Here is a 19,242-nt window from a genome sequence, read left to right as displayed (position 1 = left end):
TGCCTGGAAATAAAGATGTTCATTTCATTTTAAACGACGTAATAAATAATAGGAAATTTGGCATGAATATATGATAAGTAACATATATCTATGTGTACTATTAGTTTTTGTTGCTAGAATGTAATACAAAGAAAATGGCACAAGTATATATACAAGTTTTACATATAAAACTTCTATTCGTTATATTTTCTTTGTAATAAATTCTTTAGCAACAAAATACTAATAGGTATTCACATGTCGTTTTGAAATGAGAGCGTAATTTCGATTGTATTGGGAGTATTTAGGACATTCAACTGGGACAGCTTTATAGCGGCGGGTCCTTGTGACTCTTTAACTTTAATACAAAGTTATTAAATAAAACTAATGAATAAAATAAATGTTGATTATTTATAGTCCTAGCGGCACACCCCGAAATTCAGTAAAATGCTGCAAATGGTGTTAAAGGTATGGAAATCGGTACCATTGATCTTTAGGCCATTTGAATCAATTTTACCCGTAGCACCAACAAAAAAAAAAAAGGAGAGGAGTTATGAGATCTTTTTTTGTATGGGTTTTTATTTCAGAAACCTATTGTGTGTATGTATTAGGTAAATAAAAGGGGTTTTTGAGCCAATTCGAAAAATATATCCCATCATTACATTTCAGTCATTTGTTTAAATTAGAATAAAAATAATTTTGAAAACATACCATGTTTGGGCTTCTCCAGATACGATACCGTTCAAACTTTTTTTGTAAAATTTACCTCAAATTATACCTTATATCCTCATACCTAACCCCAAAACCTGTACCTAAAATGTAGTGCGTTACGAGGCCTAATCCACCCCGTAGTGGTTTACACCGTGGTGCGTTACGGGTATAAAAGTGCCCCGTATACCTAAGCCTGTTAAAACTGCTATATAATACAGTCCTGAAATCTTTCATTTTTATTTTATTTAAAGAGTATGAAATTTTCTACGTCTTGTCCCCATCGCACGTAGTAGACACGATGAAAACGCTTGAAATTAAAAAAAGAAAAGTTATTTTATCCCCGTAGGTATCGCACTAAAATTGAAAAACTACAAGCTTAGCAAACCCCGTAATGTAAAAACACATTGTTTACATTTATTTAACTACCTAAAGATACAGACTTATAGCTGCAACGGTAAGTTTAACAGCATTAAACTTAAACAATAATAATTAGATAAACAGAAGACAGTAGAAAACCAGTATACAGCTACGTCATAAATACCTAATCCCAATAGCCCTTGCATCCGAGGCCCTTCGACTGGACCGGGACCTAATCGAGGTCACTGAAACTGCAGCCTGTTAAGAGGCCTCACAGTATCCTATGACGTGTATTAAGAGGTATTAAATATAGAGGCATTCCATGAGTTGTGCCGTACAAACGCATTTCCTACCTACATTTTTCAACGTTTCAAGTTTATTTTTCAAGTCCATTTTGACGGAAAAAACCTCCTATCCTGATTTAAACTTTCACGATCTTTACTTATTACAACGACGGGACTTAAACCCGGGACCGGACTGGGGTCGGAGGTAAGTTTAAAACGTATTTTACGCGATTAAGTCCCGTCGTTGTGAATAATAACTCCTATACTTGCAAAGCTTCAGTAATGTCAAGTTTAGTATGTAAAGTTCTTCAGTAAAGTTAGTTGTAGTATGTGTAAAATGTATGAAAATTCGTGCCGCTTTGACAGCTGAAGAAGATGGCATAGTACGGCGTCATGTTTATAGTAGCAACTGAATTTTGATGATGATACATGTTGAATTTTATAACAAAATCTAGTGACATAGATAGCATATGGAAATAATACAAAAATACAGGACTTGAAATTTTCAAGTAATTTTTTCCTAAAAGAAAAAAGTAAGGGAACCATTCGATTCCTTAACATTTACATAAACGCAATATTTCACCGACAAAAACGCAATTTTCTTGTTTTGTCCATACACTCAAAGTGGGCTCTCAGTGACCTTGACGTCACGTTCACTTACCGTTTTGTTAGAAGCGTTTCGCGAGTTAAGTACGACTGTCGGGCTTTGTCTATCATTTCTGACTTTTGTATTGCTTTAATGCAATGGCTCCCATATAGACATTTGATTCTAAAAATAAACCTGACCGATTGATACCATTAATGAAAATTTGTCATCAAGCTTATTATAATCGATTCTAAACTGTGAGGCCCTTTAACGACCGCAATCAGTCTGATGAACGGGAAGGGCTTCATTCCAATGCATAACCGTTCAACTACGGAACAACGCACCTGTATTACACACGCTGATTAATGTCACATTTGTATGGGAAATGAATCGAAATGAAATTATAAGGTGATTCTGATTACTACGAATTATTATTTACTAGCTTTTGCCCGCGACTTCATCTGCGTGAAGTTAGTAATTTGGGTAGCTTATTTTTTTATCCAATCTGATTTTTATCGATTCCCCATACAAGCTTCCACTCCCCTTTTCACCCCCATAAAGGATGATTTCTGGGATAAAAACTACCATATGTCCTTCCCCGGGACTCAAACTATCTCTATACCAATTTTCAACTAAATCGGTACAGCAGCATGTACCGACTTTATAATGTTTCAATACCATCCTCTATAAAAATGAACATGGACGCAATTAAGATATACCTTTGAATACATTCTTAAAATAAAACTATGAAAACGGATTATATCGCGTATATTGAATTTATAATACATCCCGACGTTTCGAACTCTTTACAGCGTTCGTGGTCAACGGGTGACTACGAAACGGGTCATCGAAACGTCGGGATGTATTATAAATTCAATATACGCGATATAATCCGTTTTCATAGTTTTATTTCATGAGTAACTATCGCGGTAACCGAAGACAATATTATACATTCTTAAAGTTTCAAAAATATGTGTACGCTCTTACACCTTAGACAATAAAGTCGTGTTCACATATTTTTGAGCCATTTGTCTAGATCGGCATTTTGCCTTCGACTGTACAATGCGTAGTCTGCTACGCCGAGTGCTACGGCGTAGAACATGACCAATACACACTCGCACAGGCCGATTCGAACGTACACTAACATCAGAATGATATTTGAATCATGTTATTTAGTTAGGTACCAAGATGACAGGTGGACAAAGAGAGTGACTACATGGAAAGGGCCAGACGGAGACCGCAGATCTGGAAGACCAAAAGGAAGATGGAAAGACGAGATCGTAGAGATAGCCGGGGAAAATTGGACGGAAATAGCGTCTAACAGAGGCAATTGGAAATGCCTGGAGGAGGCCTTTACCCGCCGAGGGGTCCACACCTAAAGAATGTGTTCAAATTTAAAAAAAAAAAAAAAACTAAGTAATTAATAATTATTGTTATCTAAATATTTCAATGAACAATTTATAAATAATGAAAAATTATAATATGTAATTGCACGAATGTGAATTAAAATAATAAATTATATTCAATATTATTTGCTAGAACACCACATAAATATTTTAAAGGTAAACTACCGATAATAAAATATAGCATGTTATGTATCAACTGAATTGGAATAATAAAGGCTTTTTTATTTTTTATTTATTTTTTATTTTATTTATTTATTTAGTTATCGTCGACGACCGGTCTGGCCTAACGGGTAGTGACCCTGCCTGTGAAGCCGATGGTCCTGGGTTCGAATCCCGGTAAGGGCATTTATTTGTGTGATGAGCACAGATATTTGTTCCTGAGTCTTGGGTGTTTTCTATGTATTTATGTATTTGTATATTATATATATCGTTGTCTAAGTACCCACAACACAAGCCTTCTTGAGCTTACTGTGGGACTTAGTCAATCTGTGTAAGAATGTCCTATATTTATTTATTTATTATTTATTTTATCGTCCGTCCCGTCCGCTCCAATACATGTCCGGAACGGATAAACAGTACGAGCGTAATGTACGATAACTAAATAACATGATTATTGATTCAGTGTACGTTCAAATTGGGCTTAAAGTCGTCGTCAATAGAACTTGCGAACAATGTAAACAAATATGACAGATTACGTTAGCGTTTGACACATAACCTAACATATTTACGAAGGTTATTTTCGCTGAAATATTAATAATTAACATTTAATTTAACAAAAAATTTGTATAAATAAAATATTTAAGTATATAGACTGTTGATAAGGTCATAGTTGTCTTTTTAAAGAGCTGGATTACAAAGTAATGAGAGTTAAACGGTTTGTTTACATTCTTCGCAATTTCTATTGACGACGACTTTACAGGGTTTTTTTTTATATCTGACATATGTTCATAAAATTGTTTGTATAAGTACCTACACACAGGTAACTTAAAACTAATGTTAATGTTGTATACCTACAAACAATATTTTTTTAAACTTCACTACAAAATATGTACTAAGTACGTAATTTTAATAAAGAAGAGTAATACCTATTTTCTTCAATATTATTTTGTTTCTCGCAATTTAATTTGTCCAAGTAAACATTAATTAAGTCTACTACAGCAAATTATACAAACAATATATTGTTAGTAGTGTGTACAAGCATAGAGTTACTTATACTAGAGCGGTACTGTCATAGTAAGTTTTGTAATCCCAGTAAATTCACTGCCATCTGTCGACACACTTTAAAACTAAAAATAAATATTTATAAAAATACGATAAAATGTATTTAATATGGATAAATGATTTTTTTATTTGCATTAAAAAAATATATATGATTTTGACCCATGTTCTTTCACTGGTATGCGTTAAAATTATAAATAACAAACGAAACAGTCAACGCCCTCTATACGAGTGTAGGCCAAAACTAGTGGCGCCATCTGATCGAGAATCAAATTTTCGTGATTTTCGAGGCACGTTTTTTCCTTAGACTGTATCCATCTATTACGGAGTTATATCTATCTTTGGTACAAGTTAATAGTTATATTTTCGATGTCTAGGGATCGACATTCGACTTAGGACTTTAGATTTGATTCGACAAAGTTTGTCTAGTCTCTTGAGACAGTCCGAGACTAGGATAAACGAGGATTATGTACAGTCGCCATCAGATATATTGAAGCGGCCAAGGTGCTCACAAATATCTGAACACGCGTCTATTGTCAAGGCGTTAGAGTGCGAGTTCAGATATTTTTGAGCACCGCGGCCGCTCCGATATATCTGATGACGACTGTACTAGCTTCTGCCCGTCTGCGTGGAATGATGATGATTGATAAAAAACCGGCCAAGTGTGAGTCGGACTCGCGCACCGAGGGTTCCGTACTTTTTAATATTTGTTGTTATAGCGGCAACAGAAATACATCATCTATGAAAATTTCAACAAAATTTCAGCCTGGTGACAGACAGACGGACAGACGGACAGCGGAGTCTTAATAATAGGGTCCCGATTTTACCCTTTGGGTACGGAACCGGAAGACAGATAGTTACTTTCGCATTTATATATTACTAGCTTTTGACCGCGACTTCGTCTATGTGGGATGACGATGATTGATAAAATCTATCCTATGCCCTTCCTCGGGCCTCAAACTATCTCTGTACCAAATTTCATCTAAATTGGTTCAGGGGTTTAAGCACGAAAAGGTAACAGATAGACAGAGTTACTTGCGCATTTACAATATTAGTAGGGATATACATACATAATATAATACGTCACCGAAGTGTCAAACTGAAATTGAACTTTATATGTTTATGTTTTTCTATATCTTAATTATCTTTTCTGACATGTTTCCCATTAAGTCAATTAAATTTTAGTAATTGTATTTAAATTTTAATTAATTTTAATTTTAATCTTAATTTTTATGTTTCACAGGTTTATGCTTGATAAACAAAATATATAATATAATAAATATAACAATAATAGGCTTCTTTCCTACTAGTCAAATCAGCTTCTTTTTTAGAACTGTCAAAACGATATGCTAATATGGAATTTAAATGAAAATATATAATAATATTATATCATATTTCATATTTCATTTATTGCACAGTCATGATACATAAAATAAGGTAAGGTAAAATAAGGTAAAATAAGGTGTGGTGTAAGGTGTGTAAGGTGTCATCTACTTTTTATACTTCTATCCGATTTATTAAATAGTAATTGTGTAAAAATAACTGCTATCTATGTTTGTCTTTATTTCGTGCACGGTGTAAAATAATTTATTTTAAGTAGAGGACACTTCCCTTCCGTGAATGGGTTCCAGCAGGCGCACTATATGGCCCCTACATATTGGATTTGTAACTTCCACGTACGCCCACATCTACCTAGAATGACGCTTAACCTTTTGGACGCCAATGACCGATATACACGCACCGTAGGTCCAACGCCAAAGACCGATTTATCCGTCATAGACCACAAAGCAACATAGACCTACGTGCATATGGATAAAGTTCAATTTCAGTTTGGCACTTCGGTGACGTGGCGTCTAGATGACAGCTTTTGTGTTTGACACGGCGTCGAAAAGGTTAAAGATAATTGAAGTGTGCAAAAGGGATATGAACATTTCTTGAGCGCGAAAGAGGCAGACTACAAATGAGAAAACGTTAACACTTTTGGGCTGTGTTGAGTCTGGAAAGTAGGAAAATCTGCATTTAGGAGACACGGTGCTTTGTTTTCTTTTAAAATATAATACTGTTAGAAAAGCAAACATTTTACACATCATACTCATATACTCATTTATTTATAATTATATTACATATATTGTAGATCAGTGTCTAACGAATGCATTTGACCGGGTTTGAGTCCCGAAAGTTTTAAACGGAGACATAAAAATTAAAACAATAAAAAACCTGACTATTAAACCTTAAACCTTTTCTCAAATTATACCCAAGTAAAAGATAAATTATGTAATACCTAGACAATTTACTACAATTCTCGTGTTTAAAAAGCTCTTCACTAAGTTAATTAATTGTTTTAGAGAGATAATATCTATTCAGAAGTGGGCTGACTTCTTTAACTTTAAGGTTATGTGATACGATAACCTTTCTAAAACACCAATCCGTTGAAAGCGCAATAATATAAACTCTATTCAATTTAACATATCATTTACAAATGCTAAATAACCTACATTGCTTGTTTCTTAACTAAAACATCTAATTAGCTTAACAAAGTACGCAATGTAAGTTGAATAACGGAAAATTCCAGTAGGAACGACTCGATACGTCCTAGCGCTGGTATAAATTCAATTCATCCTGTATCTCTGTTACTACAAGCAACGTGTGAAAGAGAGATCGCTACAAGATCCTTCAAAAGTGCAAATTCACGACCACTCTAATTCGAAGCTTTACCTTAACCTTTTTAGGTTGGTTTTCGCATGGCCGGGTCGGGAGTAACTACATTCTGGTTGTGAGTAACCGTTATGTCCTTTTCACCCTGCTCCACGACGGGGTTGAAAATCAGTCGTGCTCAAACCGTCCGCTGCGTCGCTCGCTCCCAAATTTAAATAGAAAATAAATATATTAAAATAACAACTACAAATTTGAACAGCGAAATAGATTTTGTACCTATCTTTGCTAAATAGTGAAATTTATATATTATAGTGCAGTGTATAAAAGAGCTATTTATAGTGTTTAACTTTTTAAAGTTAAAGTAAATCAAGAAAAATAAACATGAAGACTTCATCGTTTTCTCTGCGTGTGATGCGAAGGGTGAGTATCTTGGTTATACAGGGTATTGCGAGGCAGCTACAGGGTGTAACAGGTTGCCGCTCAGGTGGTATTCCACAGGTTGGGGGGTCGGGTGCTATCGATGCTTCCCTTCGACCACACCCTTGCCTTTTTATAAACTGACCGATTCTGGTTCAAATATAAAACGAACTTTATCTTTATACTTTTCTAATTTTGAATTCTATTTTCAGTGTTATGCACTTAAAGATTAAGCTTGCTAAGACAACAATTTTATTTAAATGCAAATTTAACATATATATTTTTACCATGAGTGAATTTAAATAAACCTTTACTTTTTTTTGTAATTGTTGATGTATTATTATTATAAACTGATTTTTTTTAATAACATACATAACAAATTACGTATCTAAGCAAAAAAAAAACATTAAAACTACGTATTATCTAAACAAATTAAAACTTAACTAACATTAAAATAAAACTACTTAAAAATTAAATTAAAATAGAAAAATAACCTTTACTTATAATAAATAATAATATAATAAATTAATATTATAGGACATTCTTACACACATTGACACAGTAAGCTCAAGAAGGCTTGTGTTATGGGTACTGAGACAACGATATATATAATATATAAATACATAGAAAACACCCAAGACTCAGGAACAAATATCTGTGCTCATCACACAAATGAATGCCCTTACCGAGATTCGAACCCAGGACCATCGGCTTCACAGGCAGGGTCTCTACCCACTAGGCCAGACCAGTCGTCAAACTAAACATCATTTTCGAGGTGACTTTGTAAGACTTTTTGTTACATATGTTTAAATTACTTACAGAAAAATAGGTCATATGTATAAAAAAGAATGTATTAATCTACTAAGAGCTGGTGAAATCTTTAATAAACTACACTTAAAAAATAAGAAAAACTGAACTTTCCAAAAACAATTATACAATAGGCCCATAATTACACAATAAAGCAAATTAGTCGGAATGGCGTTCTCTACGTGCATACTTACACATCACGCCATACATACTTACTACTTACTTACTTATTTATACTTGTATTTATGAATGCCCTTACCGGGATTCGAACCCAGGACCATCGGCTTCACAGGCAGGGTCACTACCCACTAGGCCAGACCAGTCGTCAAACTAAACATCATTTTCGAGGTGACTTTAACTAATTTGTGTCGTAGCATTTAATGTCGCTTGGACTAATTTTTAATTTGAATGTTTTATAATTGTAACATTTTTATTGTTTTGAGAACAACTTCTGTCACAGTAAACTGAAGCATCCGCAGTCCTCATTGCCGACCTTTTAAAAACCTGTACACTCCTTTTTTGAAGAACCCCATACTGTATCATATTTTCTACCATTAATTTCACTGTATATTTTGGTGGTGTGCATGTCATCATCATCAATGGCCTTTGCGTCTATTGCAGACGATTTATGGTGTAACACCAGAGAGACACCGTTTTTGGTGAATAGACCGCTGCGTGATCGACATGGTCTACCACAGGCCTGACAAGTGAGATTTGCGGAAAACGTTACTGAGACGCCTTGGCCTGTAAAATCAAATATATATATACTGTATACTGTTATTGTCATTTCATGTACCAAAGTTACGAATATATATATATATAGGAAAACTACAAGTTTCGTATATAAAGGTGCATTGAGATAATTCGATAACAGAATACTTTGGAAAATCGCTACTACCTATCTATTCTTTATTGTATTGCAGTCATGTTCATAATACATTAGGCGTTACAATTTGAGTACAATTTCTACTAAACGAGAAGCACTTTATATTTTACTATTGGTACAGTAGAAAGCGCTCATATGAAAATTACTCCGCTTTCGAAGTTTACACCTTATATACTGACAACCCTTAAATATATTCTTTCATCTGTAAAAAAGGGACCCAAACTAGATTGCATTTTTTGTTCAAAATGTTTTTGTAGGCCTTTATATTTCGCCAACAATGATATTTCCATTATATGAAAATGTCATCAGGTCGGATGTTCACATCCGACTTTATGGAACCAGAGTCGAGTAACATCCTTTGGAATTCAGGCCAAGGGTTGAAAGTGACGCCTAAGACGGGAAGATGATGTTACGATGTGTGCATACTATCCATTTATTAGATAAATCAGAAATAACACAAATAAAATACCTTTATTTCTAGAAGTGTCAAACCGAAATCGAAGATTCAATTTTGCTCTAGTATCGGTCAATGTTTCGGCCGAAACATGATTTTTATGCGAAACTGGAAAACCAAATTTCAGTCGGATACTAAATTCTAAGCGCTCAAGAGCGAATGCATGGTCTTTCGAGTCAAAGGCAAAGATCTGCCACCCGTGCCCCCTATTCGCTTATATGGTTGAATAGGGTAGAATCTTTTAAATACTTCGGCCATGTGGTAACCTCTGACTTGAAGGATGATGCCGATATTGAACGAGAATGAAGGGCGTTGTCTGTTAGGGCAAATATGGTGGCCCGCAGGTTTGCTCGTTGCGCTGCTGAAAGGTAACTCTCTTTAGAGCCTTTTGTACAACCTTCTACAGCAGCCCGTGGATCTCTTACACGCAGAAACAGTACAACGCCCTCCGTATAAAGTATAACAATGCCTTCAGGATGATGATGGGGCTGCCTCGCTACTGCGGCGCATCGGGGATGTTTGCTGAAGCTAGGGTAGACTGTTTTTACACCACTATGCGGAAACGGTGCGGGGCAGCTCTAACAGCGTCTGTCAATACATAAACCATTGCCATATGATACATGTACTGACAGGCAAGCCAATGTTCTGTATGTAGAAATAGAAGGCTGTTTATTTCCTATATATATTCACTAACCTTAGTTGTAAGGCTAATAATTTATTCCATACTGCTACTAACAAATGTATACCTAAATGTAATTATATGCCTTATTTAATATTAATGTAAACTAATGTTATATGTAATTCAAATGTATATGGACATGGTCTGAAATAAAGTATATTCATTCATTCATTTCTAGTCAGTGAATTTTTAAGTTATAGCAAGATGAAACACTTTCTGTTGACTGCACAAAGATCTGTTATATGAAAACTTCATTAGATCGGATATTCACATCCGACTTTATGGAACCCGGTTCGAATGACATCCTTCGGAATCCAGGCCAAGGGTTTAAAGTTACGCAAAACCCTCCGCCTACGATGGCAAGATTAAGTTCCGATACACCATCCATTTATTAGGTACCAGGATCAAATAAAATCCCTTGCATGCAAATTTGAGCTACCGAACGTGGAGTGCTTTATGCAGCATGTAATTGTAGAAAAGACTCCATTCAGCTTTTGAAACTTTTTTCAGCTTTTGAGACTAGACATAGTTAAGTCGCCATCAAATTATATTGGAGCGATCAAGATGCTGACAAATCCCTAGAAATAGTTAAGTAGGATAGGTTTTATCCCAAAAAGAACCCCTAAAGGAAGTGAAAGGGGGGGGGGGGGGGGTGGACGAGAGGGTGGTTGATAAAAACTACCCAATGTCCTTCCTTGAGCCTCAAACTATCTCCATACTAAATTTCAGCTAAATCTGTTCAGCGGTGTAAGCGTGAAGAGGTAACAGACGGACAGTGTTACTTTTGCATTTATAATGTTACTAGCTTTTTCCCGCGACTTCCTCTGCGTGGAGTTAGTAATTTGGGTAGCTTATATTTAATCCGATCTGCTTTTTATCGATTCGCCATATAAACTTTTCGCATCCTTTAAGGGGGACTTCTGGGATAAAAACTTCCCTATGTCCTTCTCGGGACTCAAATTATCTTTATACCAAATTTCATCCAAATCGGTTCAGCGGTTTAAGCGTGAACAGACAGACAGACAGGCACACTCGCATTTATAATATTAGTATGGATTATTGTATTTTTATTCGTAACTGTGTTTATTTAAATTTGTATTGCCTGTAATTGTCTGGGCAGTTGTAAAGTTATTTTTAATTTCAACTTTTTAATGGCTTCCGCCTCTTATCATTACCAGTTTTCCACTGAAAAAGCTAATTAACAACTTTTTAAGAGCAACATACAATTTATTTAATGTTTTCATTAAAATACAATTATATTAATTTTGTGCTTAAAAAAAAAGTGTGTTAAAAGATTCTGTTAATTTATCGTAGTAACTGTTTACATCTGTACCACAAGGTTTCATTAAAACTTCGTTACCCGTTTCCTGCGAGCATTTTCCATGTTTTCCTCTTTTTCGTTGGTAAATGGATTGAACGCTTTTTCCCGCAAAGGACCCTAATTGATAATGTAACGTTGTTATCCCTTTTGCGAACTTGCCTCATTAATATGTACGTAAATAAGGGTTTGGGTGCTTTTTAAACACTTTAATGAGGTTTCAGGAAAACTTTTGGGTCTATAGCGATAACCATATCGAAGTTTATAACATTGTATTGATGTTAGGTATTGAGTTTGTGATGTGTGTTTTTCGTGAACGTTCGGTGAGGTTGAAGCCGGACTTGCGCGATCTCCAAGCCGATAACTGGCGGGAGATTGCGCAGGATAGAGACAACTGGCGTTTACTCATGTTAGGTATTGAGTTTGTGATGTCCTGATGTCTTTCGTGAACGTTCGGTGAGGTTGAAGCGGACTTGCGTGATCTCCAAGCCGATAACTGGCGGGAGATTGCGCAGGATAGAGACAACTGGCGTTTACTCATGTTAGGTATTGAGTTTGTGATGTCCTGATGTCTTTCGTGAACGTTCGGTGAGGTTGAAGCGGACTTGCGCGATCTCCAAGCCGAGAACTGGCGGGAGATTGCGCAGGATCGAGACAATTGGCGTTTACTCGTGTCGGAGGCCAAGACTCATTTTGGGTCGCTGCGCCATTAAGTATGTATGTATGTTCGTGAAAGATCATTATTTGCATGGTTACAGTTTTTTAAACTATATACCGTAATTTTTTTGTTTTCCATACTTCCAGGCGGCTTCAACTTGATCGTGACGTCACGATCAAGTACCGTTTGGTAAGGGGCGTTCCGCGCGGAGAGTACGATTGTCAGATTTTGAGTGTCAGTTCTGACTTTTATATTGCGACATTTGATCCTCAAAACATGCCTGCAGGCCTATTATGGATCGCTTTATCCACGTGACAAAATATACGTCACGTCTTAACAGAGCGCGATTGAAAGTGACGTATCACGCTGTCACGTAGACAAGAAAGATCATCATATCAGTACTCATTCTCATCTAGCCTCTAGGAGGATATAGCCAAACGGAGACGCCACGTCTGTAAATTTCTGTACAAAAATAGTCTGCCGAATTTTGCGGGGGAGGGGAACGTCAAATGTATAGGTAATGTCAAAATAGCCATGTCAGATAAACGTCAGTCCATACTCGAATTTAAACTGTTGTGAGACATACTAACATTAAATCATTTAACATCATCAAAGATGTCATCAAACATGTGTGTGTTTTCATTAAACATGTCGCGCGAGTGACTAAAACAAGTGAGTCTAATCCGTAAAATGATTTAATGTCAGTCCATACATTGTGTATGACCATTGGCCGACTATTTTCGACAGAGGGGAACGCGACGAGGGGGGGTATACCGTTTGGTTATATCCTCCTAGTCTAGCCTATTTCAACTATTTGACTAATTGCCACGTGTATAAAATATTTCTCTAAATCAAAGTGACGAAATCCAAGCAACTAAAAGCATCTAAATTACAATTCAAATTGAGCAAACAGCGACAAAGTTGCCGAAATCGTTGGGTTGGAATAAAATTTTAATCAACGCCGGCCAGACAACCGTTTGCGTACTGTACTGTACCTATACATTAAAGTTTGATTAAAACCCTTGAGGTATTTTTGAAGCTAAAGAATTGGGGTATTATTTGGCTTTTAGTGTAATTTAAATTGTACAACATAAATTTGTCTGCTTGATAACAAGGTATTGCTGCCTAAGGGCATCATTCTACATAGCTCCAGTTCCTAAATATTACTAACCCCCAAGTCTATTTCTAGTTACCGCAATATAATGAATTTATATGTATAATACGTGTACCTTTGCTGTAATATACAAGTATTTATATTTCATATTTACTATTGACAAATGTTTATTTATTTATTATTACCTGACACACAAGTCGCGCAGTATGCCGTTCCCTCCTCTCCTCCTGGCTCCACAGAAAACCAGCGCCGTTGACAACGCTTAGTCGTCAAGTCGTGCCAACTGCATTGCTGAGTGGAGACCATTTCAGCCTCACATCCTTATCTGTTATTTTTGTATTTTTCACCTTTGTTTTTTTTCTTTCTTGTTGTTGTTAATGTATCTTTGTAATGTAATAATGATGTGTTGCCTGAATAAATATTATTCTATTCTATCTTCTATTCTGATTTAAAAAAAATTGTGTTACTGGTGAATTTTAGAAGGAAAAAAAAATACGTTAGTGTTGTCACCTGTGAGTTTCAAAAGAGCTAAACGCTTCGCGCCATATTTGAATAAAACTCGAAAAAGCGCCAGATTTCCCTAGAAGCTAATGGACTACCTCACTAAAACCTAAAAATGTAACCAAGCGTGGTATTTCGAAGCCCCCCTTCTTCCCCCTCCCCCAACCTGATCACGTAGAATGTGTACGTTCCCTAAGACAGAACATTCTTACGGTAGATGTCGCTTTGCGCCTCTCTAAGATGTGTAAACAAAACGAAGGAATGGGAACATTTCATATTTGCACGCTTCTGGGGTAAGCTTCGGTAGCTTCAGATGGTTCAGAGCGACGATTGGACCGGTGTTCAAAAAGGTCGCGAGTTCGAATCTTGACCAAAACGATGAATTTTTCCTTTAATTTAAGAATTTGTAGTAGTGCTTGCAGACGTATGTGCTTGATAAAAAAAAGTATAAATAGTTCATACGATGAGTTGTCACTTTGAATTTATAAAAAAAAATATTATCAAAAATCACTTGCGTTTCTATGTGTTGTTGTTAAAATTCGGCCGAGCTTGTCGAGTCCCCGGTTAAAAAGTGTAAAAATTCAATATAAAAACAAAATTTTCATCAGGCCTCTCTAAAGAAATTTCTAGCGGCTCGTATTGATTGAAGTTTGATCATGTACGGTCAAATAATTTAATTTCCGACCTATTTTGGAACTAGCCACAGTGACAATCAATATGAAAGTCGCTAGAGACCTCATACTATTGTCACTGTGACAAGGTACAAAATGGGTCGGAAATATATTTTTTGACTGTACCTAGTAAATAGACATCAAATAGGTCTGTTTTTTTATTCCGTAGACTAAAATGACGTTTCATGTGTAAGACATGACATTTCTTAGTACCACATGAAATGTCATTTTAGTCTACGGAATAAAAAAACAGAATAACGAAAGGTAGTAGGTAGTATTAATGTAAACTCAATCTAATCACCTCTAAAATCACATTTTATACCAACATCAATCTCATCGTCACAACCCTTTAAAATTGAATTTCTCGTATCCTTACTTCCGTCATTTCAATTTCATCTTCATCATAAAGAGCCGAAGGATCATTTTCGTTCTTCTTCGATTGAACACGTTATTTTTTAGATGCCACATCGAGAAGCGATTAGTGTCGCGAAAAACGTCAAATTGACGGACTGTCACCTGTCAGATTAACGTATTGGGGTTGAAAGAAATTGACGTTAGTTCGTATTTAACGCAAAAGATTTAGATTGGGGAGATTGAAGTTTGGCAAAAGGTACGGTATCCTTAGGCTGACTTTCCACTGAGGCGGAGATCAGCGCCATTTCCCGCCATATTCGGTACCTATGTCTAAGGTAGCACCTCTGTAACCGCGCAAACCAAGTGACAGAACTAAATTCACCTAAATTTCTTCCTGACTAGTCAGGATAGGACCTTACTGGAAACTCATGGTAAGGCTACCTTTCAACTCAGGTGGAGATAAGTGAGTTTGAAAGGTTTGATAGCATTGATTGTAATCCACGTCTCTTCTCTGCTTCGATGGATTAGAACTAATGCTATTTGATGGTTGATTCCCGCACGTCTCTCATTTTCGCTCAACCAATAAAATTGGATGTAATCCACATCTCTTGATTGATTCCCACCAATAGCATAGCGGAGCGGAGAAGTCTCCTTACATCTCCGTCTCCAAGTAATCAATTCAAATTCCTTGTGATCAACAATTAAAAGAGATCAAAGGCTTTTTAGGGTTCCGTACCCAAAGGGTAAAAATAAAAACGGGACCCTCTAAGACTCCGCTGTCCGTCCGTCTATCACCAGGCTGTATCTCATGAACCGTAATAGCTAGAAAGTTAAAATTTTCACAGATGATGTATTTGTTGTTGCCGCTATAACAACAAATACTAAAAACACAATAAAATAAATATTTAAGTGGGGCTCCCATACAATAAACGTGAACGCTTCGTGCGCGAGTCCGACTCGCACTTGGCCAGTTTTATTTATTTACTGGCCAAGGTTTGTATACTATTTTTCTGGTGGATGGAGCCGGAAAACGGCAACTTCGTTCAGCGCAGCGTGCTGAAAGTTGACGCTTTCCGCACGGAGAACAGAATAAGTAATTATTTGCTGACTAAACTATTTTCAAAATGGCAGCTTGAAAACTAGCGAGATAGCATGTTCTGCCAATTAGCAGGGTTATGAAATATTCACTACTAAATCCACAACTTAATATTCGTTAATTTTAGGTAAATGTTTTAATATTGCAGCACTTCATTTTATAATTTCAACTTATATTGCCGCGTTCGTGTTTAAAGGGCAAAAGTGAATGATTTTTTATTTATTTGGGGCATAACCGTGCGTGAGCTTTTGACTAGTACCGCAGTGATCCGGGTGGCCTAGTGGTAATGGCGCTTACCGCAAATGCAGAAGACGCTGACGTTCCTAGAGATCAATTCGAACATACACTTGACATCAAAATGATATCTAAATGATCTCAGTTAGTTATAATTCGCGCGTTCATTTCGCTCGGACTTGACAGGTATTAGCGCGAGCGAGACGCACACGCGAATGATAACTGACATCATTTAGATATCGTGTTGATGTCAAGTGTACTTTCAAATTGGCCTCCTAGCTCTGGGCACCAGGGAACTGAACCGGTTTTTTGCAAAAACATCGAAATAACCATATATGATATAATATGATATGATTTATTTATCCCACAATATAATATAATATATATTGCACTTAAAATTACACATGGTAAATTCTTAGGAATTTATATTGTTTTTTCCTCCCGTTTTTATCCTCTGGGTACGGAACCCTAAAAAGGTTATCTTTTTGAAAGATACAGAAAACACACATAACATGTTTTTGGAATTAATGAGTCACGAATCATTCACCTACACCGAAACTAACCACGACACAGAATTAACAGTCAACCGCAAATACAATACCGTTACGCTGTAAATGACTACAAATCTGCTCCCTTATTTCCTATCTCTATTGCAAAGTGGTGTTTATCATGAACTGAACAAGGTTGATTTTAATTTAACAATTGAATTATCTACGAACAGTCGAATTGCGTCGTACTAAATATCGGAATATTAAACAATTAAAACAAAAGCAAAGTTTGCCGTTGTGTCTAATTGATTGTGAAATTGAGTTTAGAATGAAGCTATACTTACTCACTTACTCCGTTAGCTCAGCGACCCAAAATGAGACTTGGCCTCCGACACAAGACAGCGCCACTTTTCTCGGCCCTGTCTGTCCTGTGCGACCTCTCGCCAATTGTTGACTCGAAGTCCGCGAAGCGCAGATCCGCCTCCATCGCACCAGTGACAAATAAAGCTATATAGGTGTATTATTTGGGTTACAAAAGTTTTGAAAAACAGGCGTTTTCCTGATGAACTATAAAATTTAACGACTTTGGTACATTTTACTAAAGCGCTCACATAAAGTTCCCTATTAAGAAATAAAAGGTTTAAGCATGATTGTTGGTATTCAGCGAGAAAATTTAGTTATTTTGTAACATTATACATATAACTGCTTTATAGGAGAACAGTTAAATTCTAGAGACAATAGTGATTGTTCTATTTATAACAATGGTAGCAATTTCTCAGGCTGGTACTACCAGACTGGAAGCCATTGGGCCAATTTGACCTGTGCTCCGAGGTCGGTCTCAGAGCATTCAAAACTATACCTTAAAATAATTGAAACAGGGAAGAATGTACATTGATAATTTTAAAATGATCTGCGCTGCGCTCCGCCCTGGCTCCGCCGGTTTGCGGAGGCTAAAAATCGATGCGATATCGGTGACATTTGTATACTCATTTCTTTAGTGATGAAAATATAGTATGTATATTGTTTTTGTATAATGTATAGTACAATTGACTAAAATATAGTACGATACTAAATATCGTCAGGTGAAAAGCAAAACTCACTAATTACCACCACAAGTTCATAGCCATAGTGAACCGTATTAGTACCAAAATAAGGTTGATTTTTGTTTAATTATTTTTGAGTAATTAGTGAGTTTTGGTTGTCACCTGACGATATTATAGTACACCTGGCAACCCTAGCTGCCACCCCACGCCCCACGCACCCCGGTGTACTCTTAATCCGAAAAGTTGTGTCAATTAGTTCTACCAAAGATAGATATAACTCCGTAATAGATGGATACAGTCTAAGGAAAAAACGTGCCTCGAAAATCACGAAAATTTGACTCTCGATCAGATGGCGCCACTAGTTTTGGCCTACTCTCGTATAGAGGGTGTTGACGGTTTCCTGTGTTATTTATAATTTTAACGCATATCCGTTAAAGAACATGGGTCAAAATCATATAAAAATAATTAATGCAAATAAAAAAATCATTTTTCCATATTTAAATACATTTTAACGTATATTTATAAATCTTCATTTTTAGTTTTAAAGTATGTCGATAGATGGCAGTGAATTTGCAGTGGTTACAAAATTTACTATGACAGTACCGCTCTATCTTATTATATCCTCTTTGGTTCTACAAAAACCGGAGCTACGTAATCAATCTTGGTTTTACGATTCCCCATAGATATTATTTATTACCTAACTCAATTGTGTCGCTTCCATTCAACACTCTCAGCAAATATCTACCTTAATTACCTTTTCTTAATACCAAAATCGCATAATCTGACAGACGGATTTACCCGAGTTTGAAGTTAAGCGACTCAATTTGTCTTTCATCTTAAATCACAATGTTTTTAACGATTTACTCATCAAATGACAATTTCACATTCACTGATTTAAACTTTCACGATTTTTACTCATTATTATTCACAACGACGGGACTTAATCGCGTAACATAAGTTTTAAATTTACCTCCAACGTTTCGAGGACGGCGTTGTCCCCGTGGACACCCCCGAAACGTCGGAGGTAAATTCCTCCATCACATGTTGCGAAACGTAAACCCAAATTTCATATAGATAAGATAAGATAAGATAATATTTATTCATTTATTTATTTATATCTCCGAAGTATGTTGTCTTCTTCTTTTTTTGCCATACCCTAACGGACGTCAGCGACGCACCTTTGCCATCTCTCTTCAGCTCTTAATGCTTGACAGTATGGCTGCGTTATCCACGTTCGTCCATTTTTTAATACATAAGTATGTTGGAGATACAATAAAAGGAGTTATGCTACACGCGGTTTATATCTTTTTTACTGCCTGTCTGTCTTGG

The 19,242-nt window shown here is 36.1% G+C and overlaps 1 protein-coding gene across 2 annotated transcripts in view; it reads left to right on the top strand.

Annotated features, from left to right (window-relative positions):
- Positions 1-7,199: 7,199 nt before the first annotated feature.
- LOC134746252 (calmodulin-A-like) overlaps positions 7,200-19,242 on the top strand; it is a 280,136-nt gene continuing 268,093 nt past the window's right edge. The window contains exon 1 of one of the 2 annotated variants that reach the window (XM_063680588.1): positions 7,200-7,613. In XM_063680588.1, the coding sequence (XP_063536658.1) occupies positions 7,575-7,613 (39 nt within the window). In that variant the 5' untranslated portion in view covers positions 7,200-7,574. The remainder of the gene's footprint in view (positions 7,614-19,242) is intronic. The other variant, XM_063680589.1, reaches the window with a different exon arrangement.

This window comes from Cydia strobilella, chromosome 12 (genome assembly GCF_947568885.1).
Source record: "Cydia strobilella chromosome 12, ilCydStro3.1, whole genome shotgun sequence".
In the NCBI taxonomy this organism is placed as follows: Eukaryota; Metazoa; Arthropoda; class Insecta; order Lepidoptera; family Tortricidae; genus Cydia; species Cydia strobilella.
This window is presented reverse-complemented; position numbering and strand designations above follow the sequence as displayed.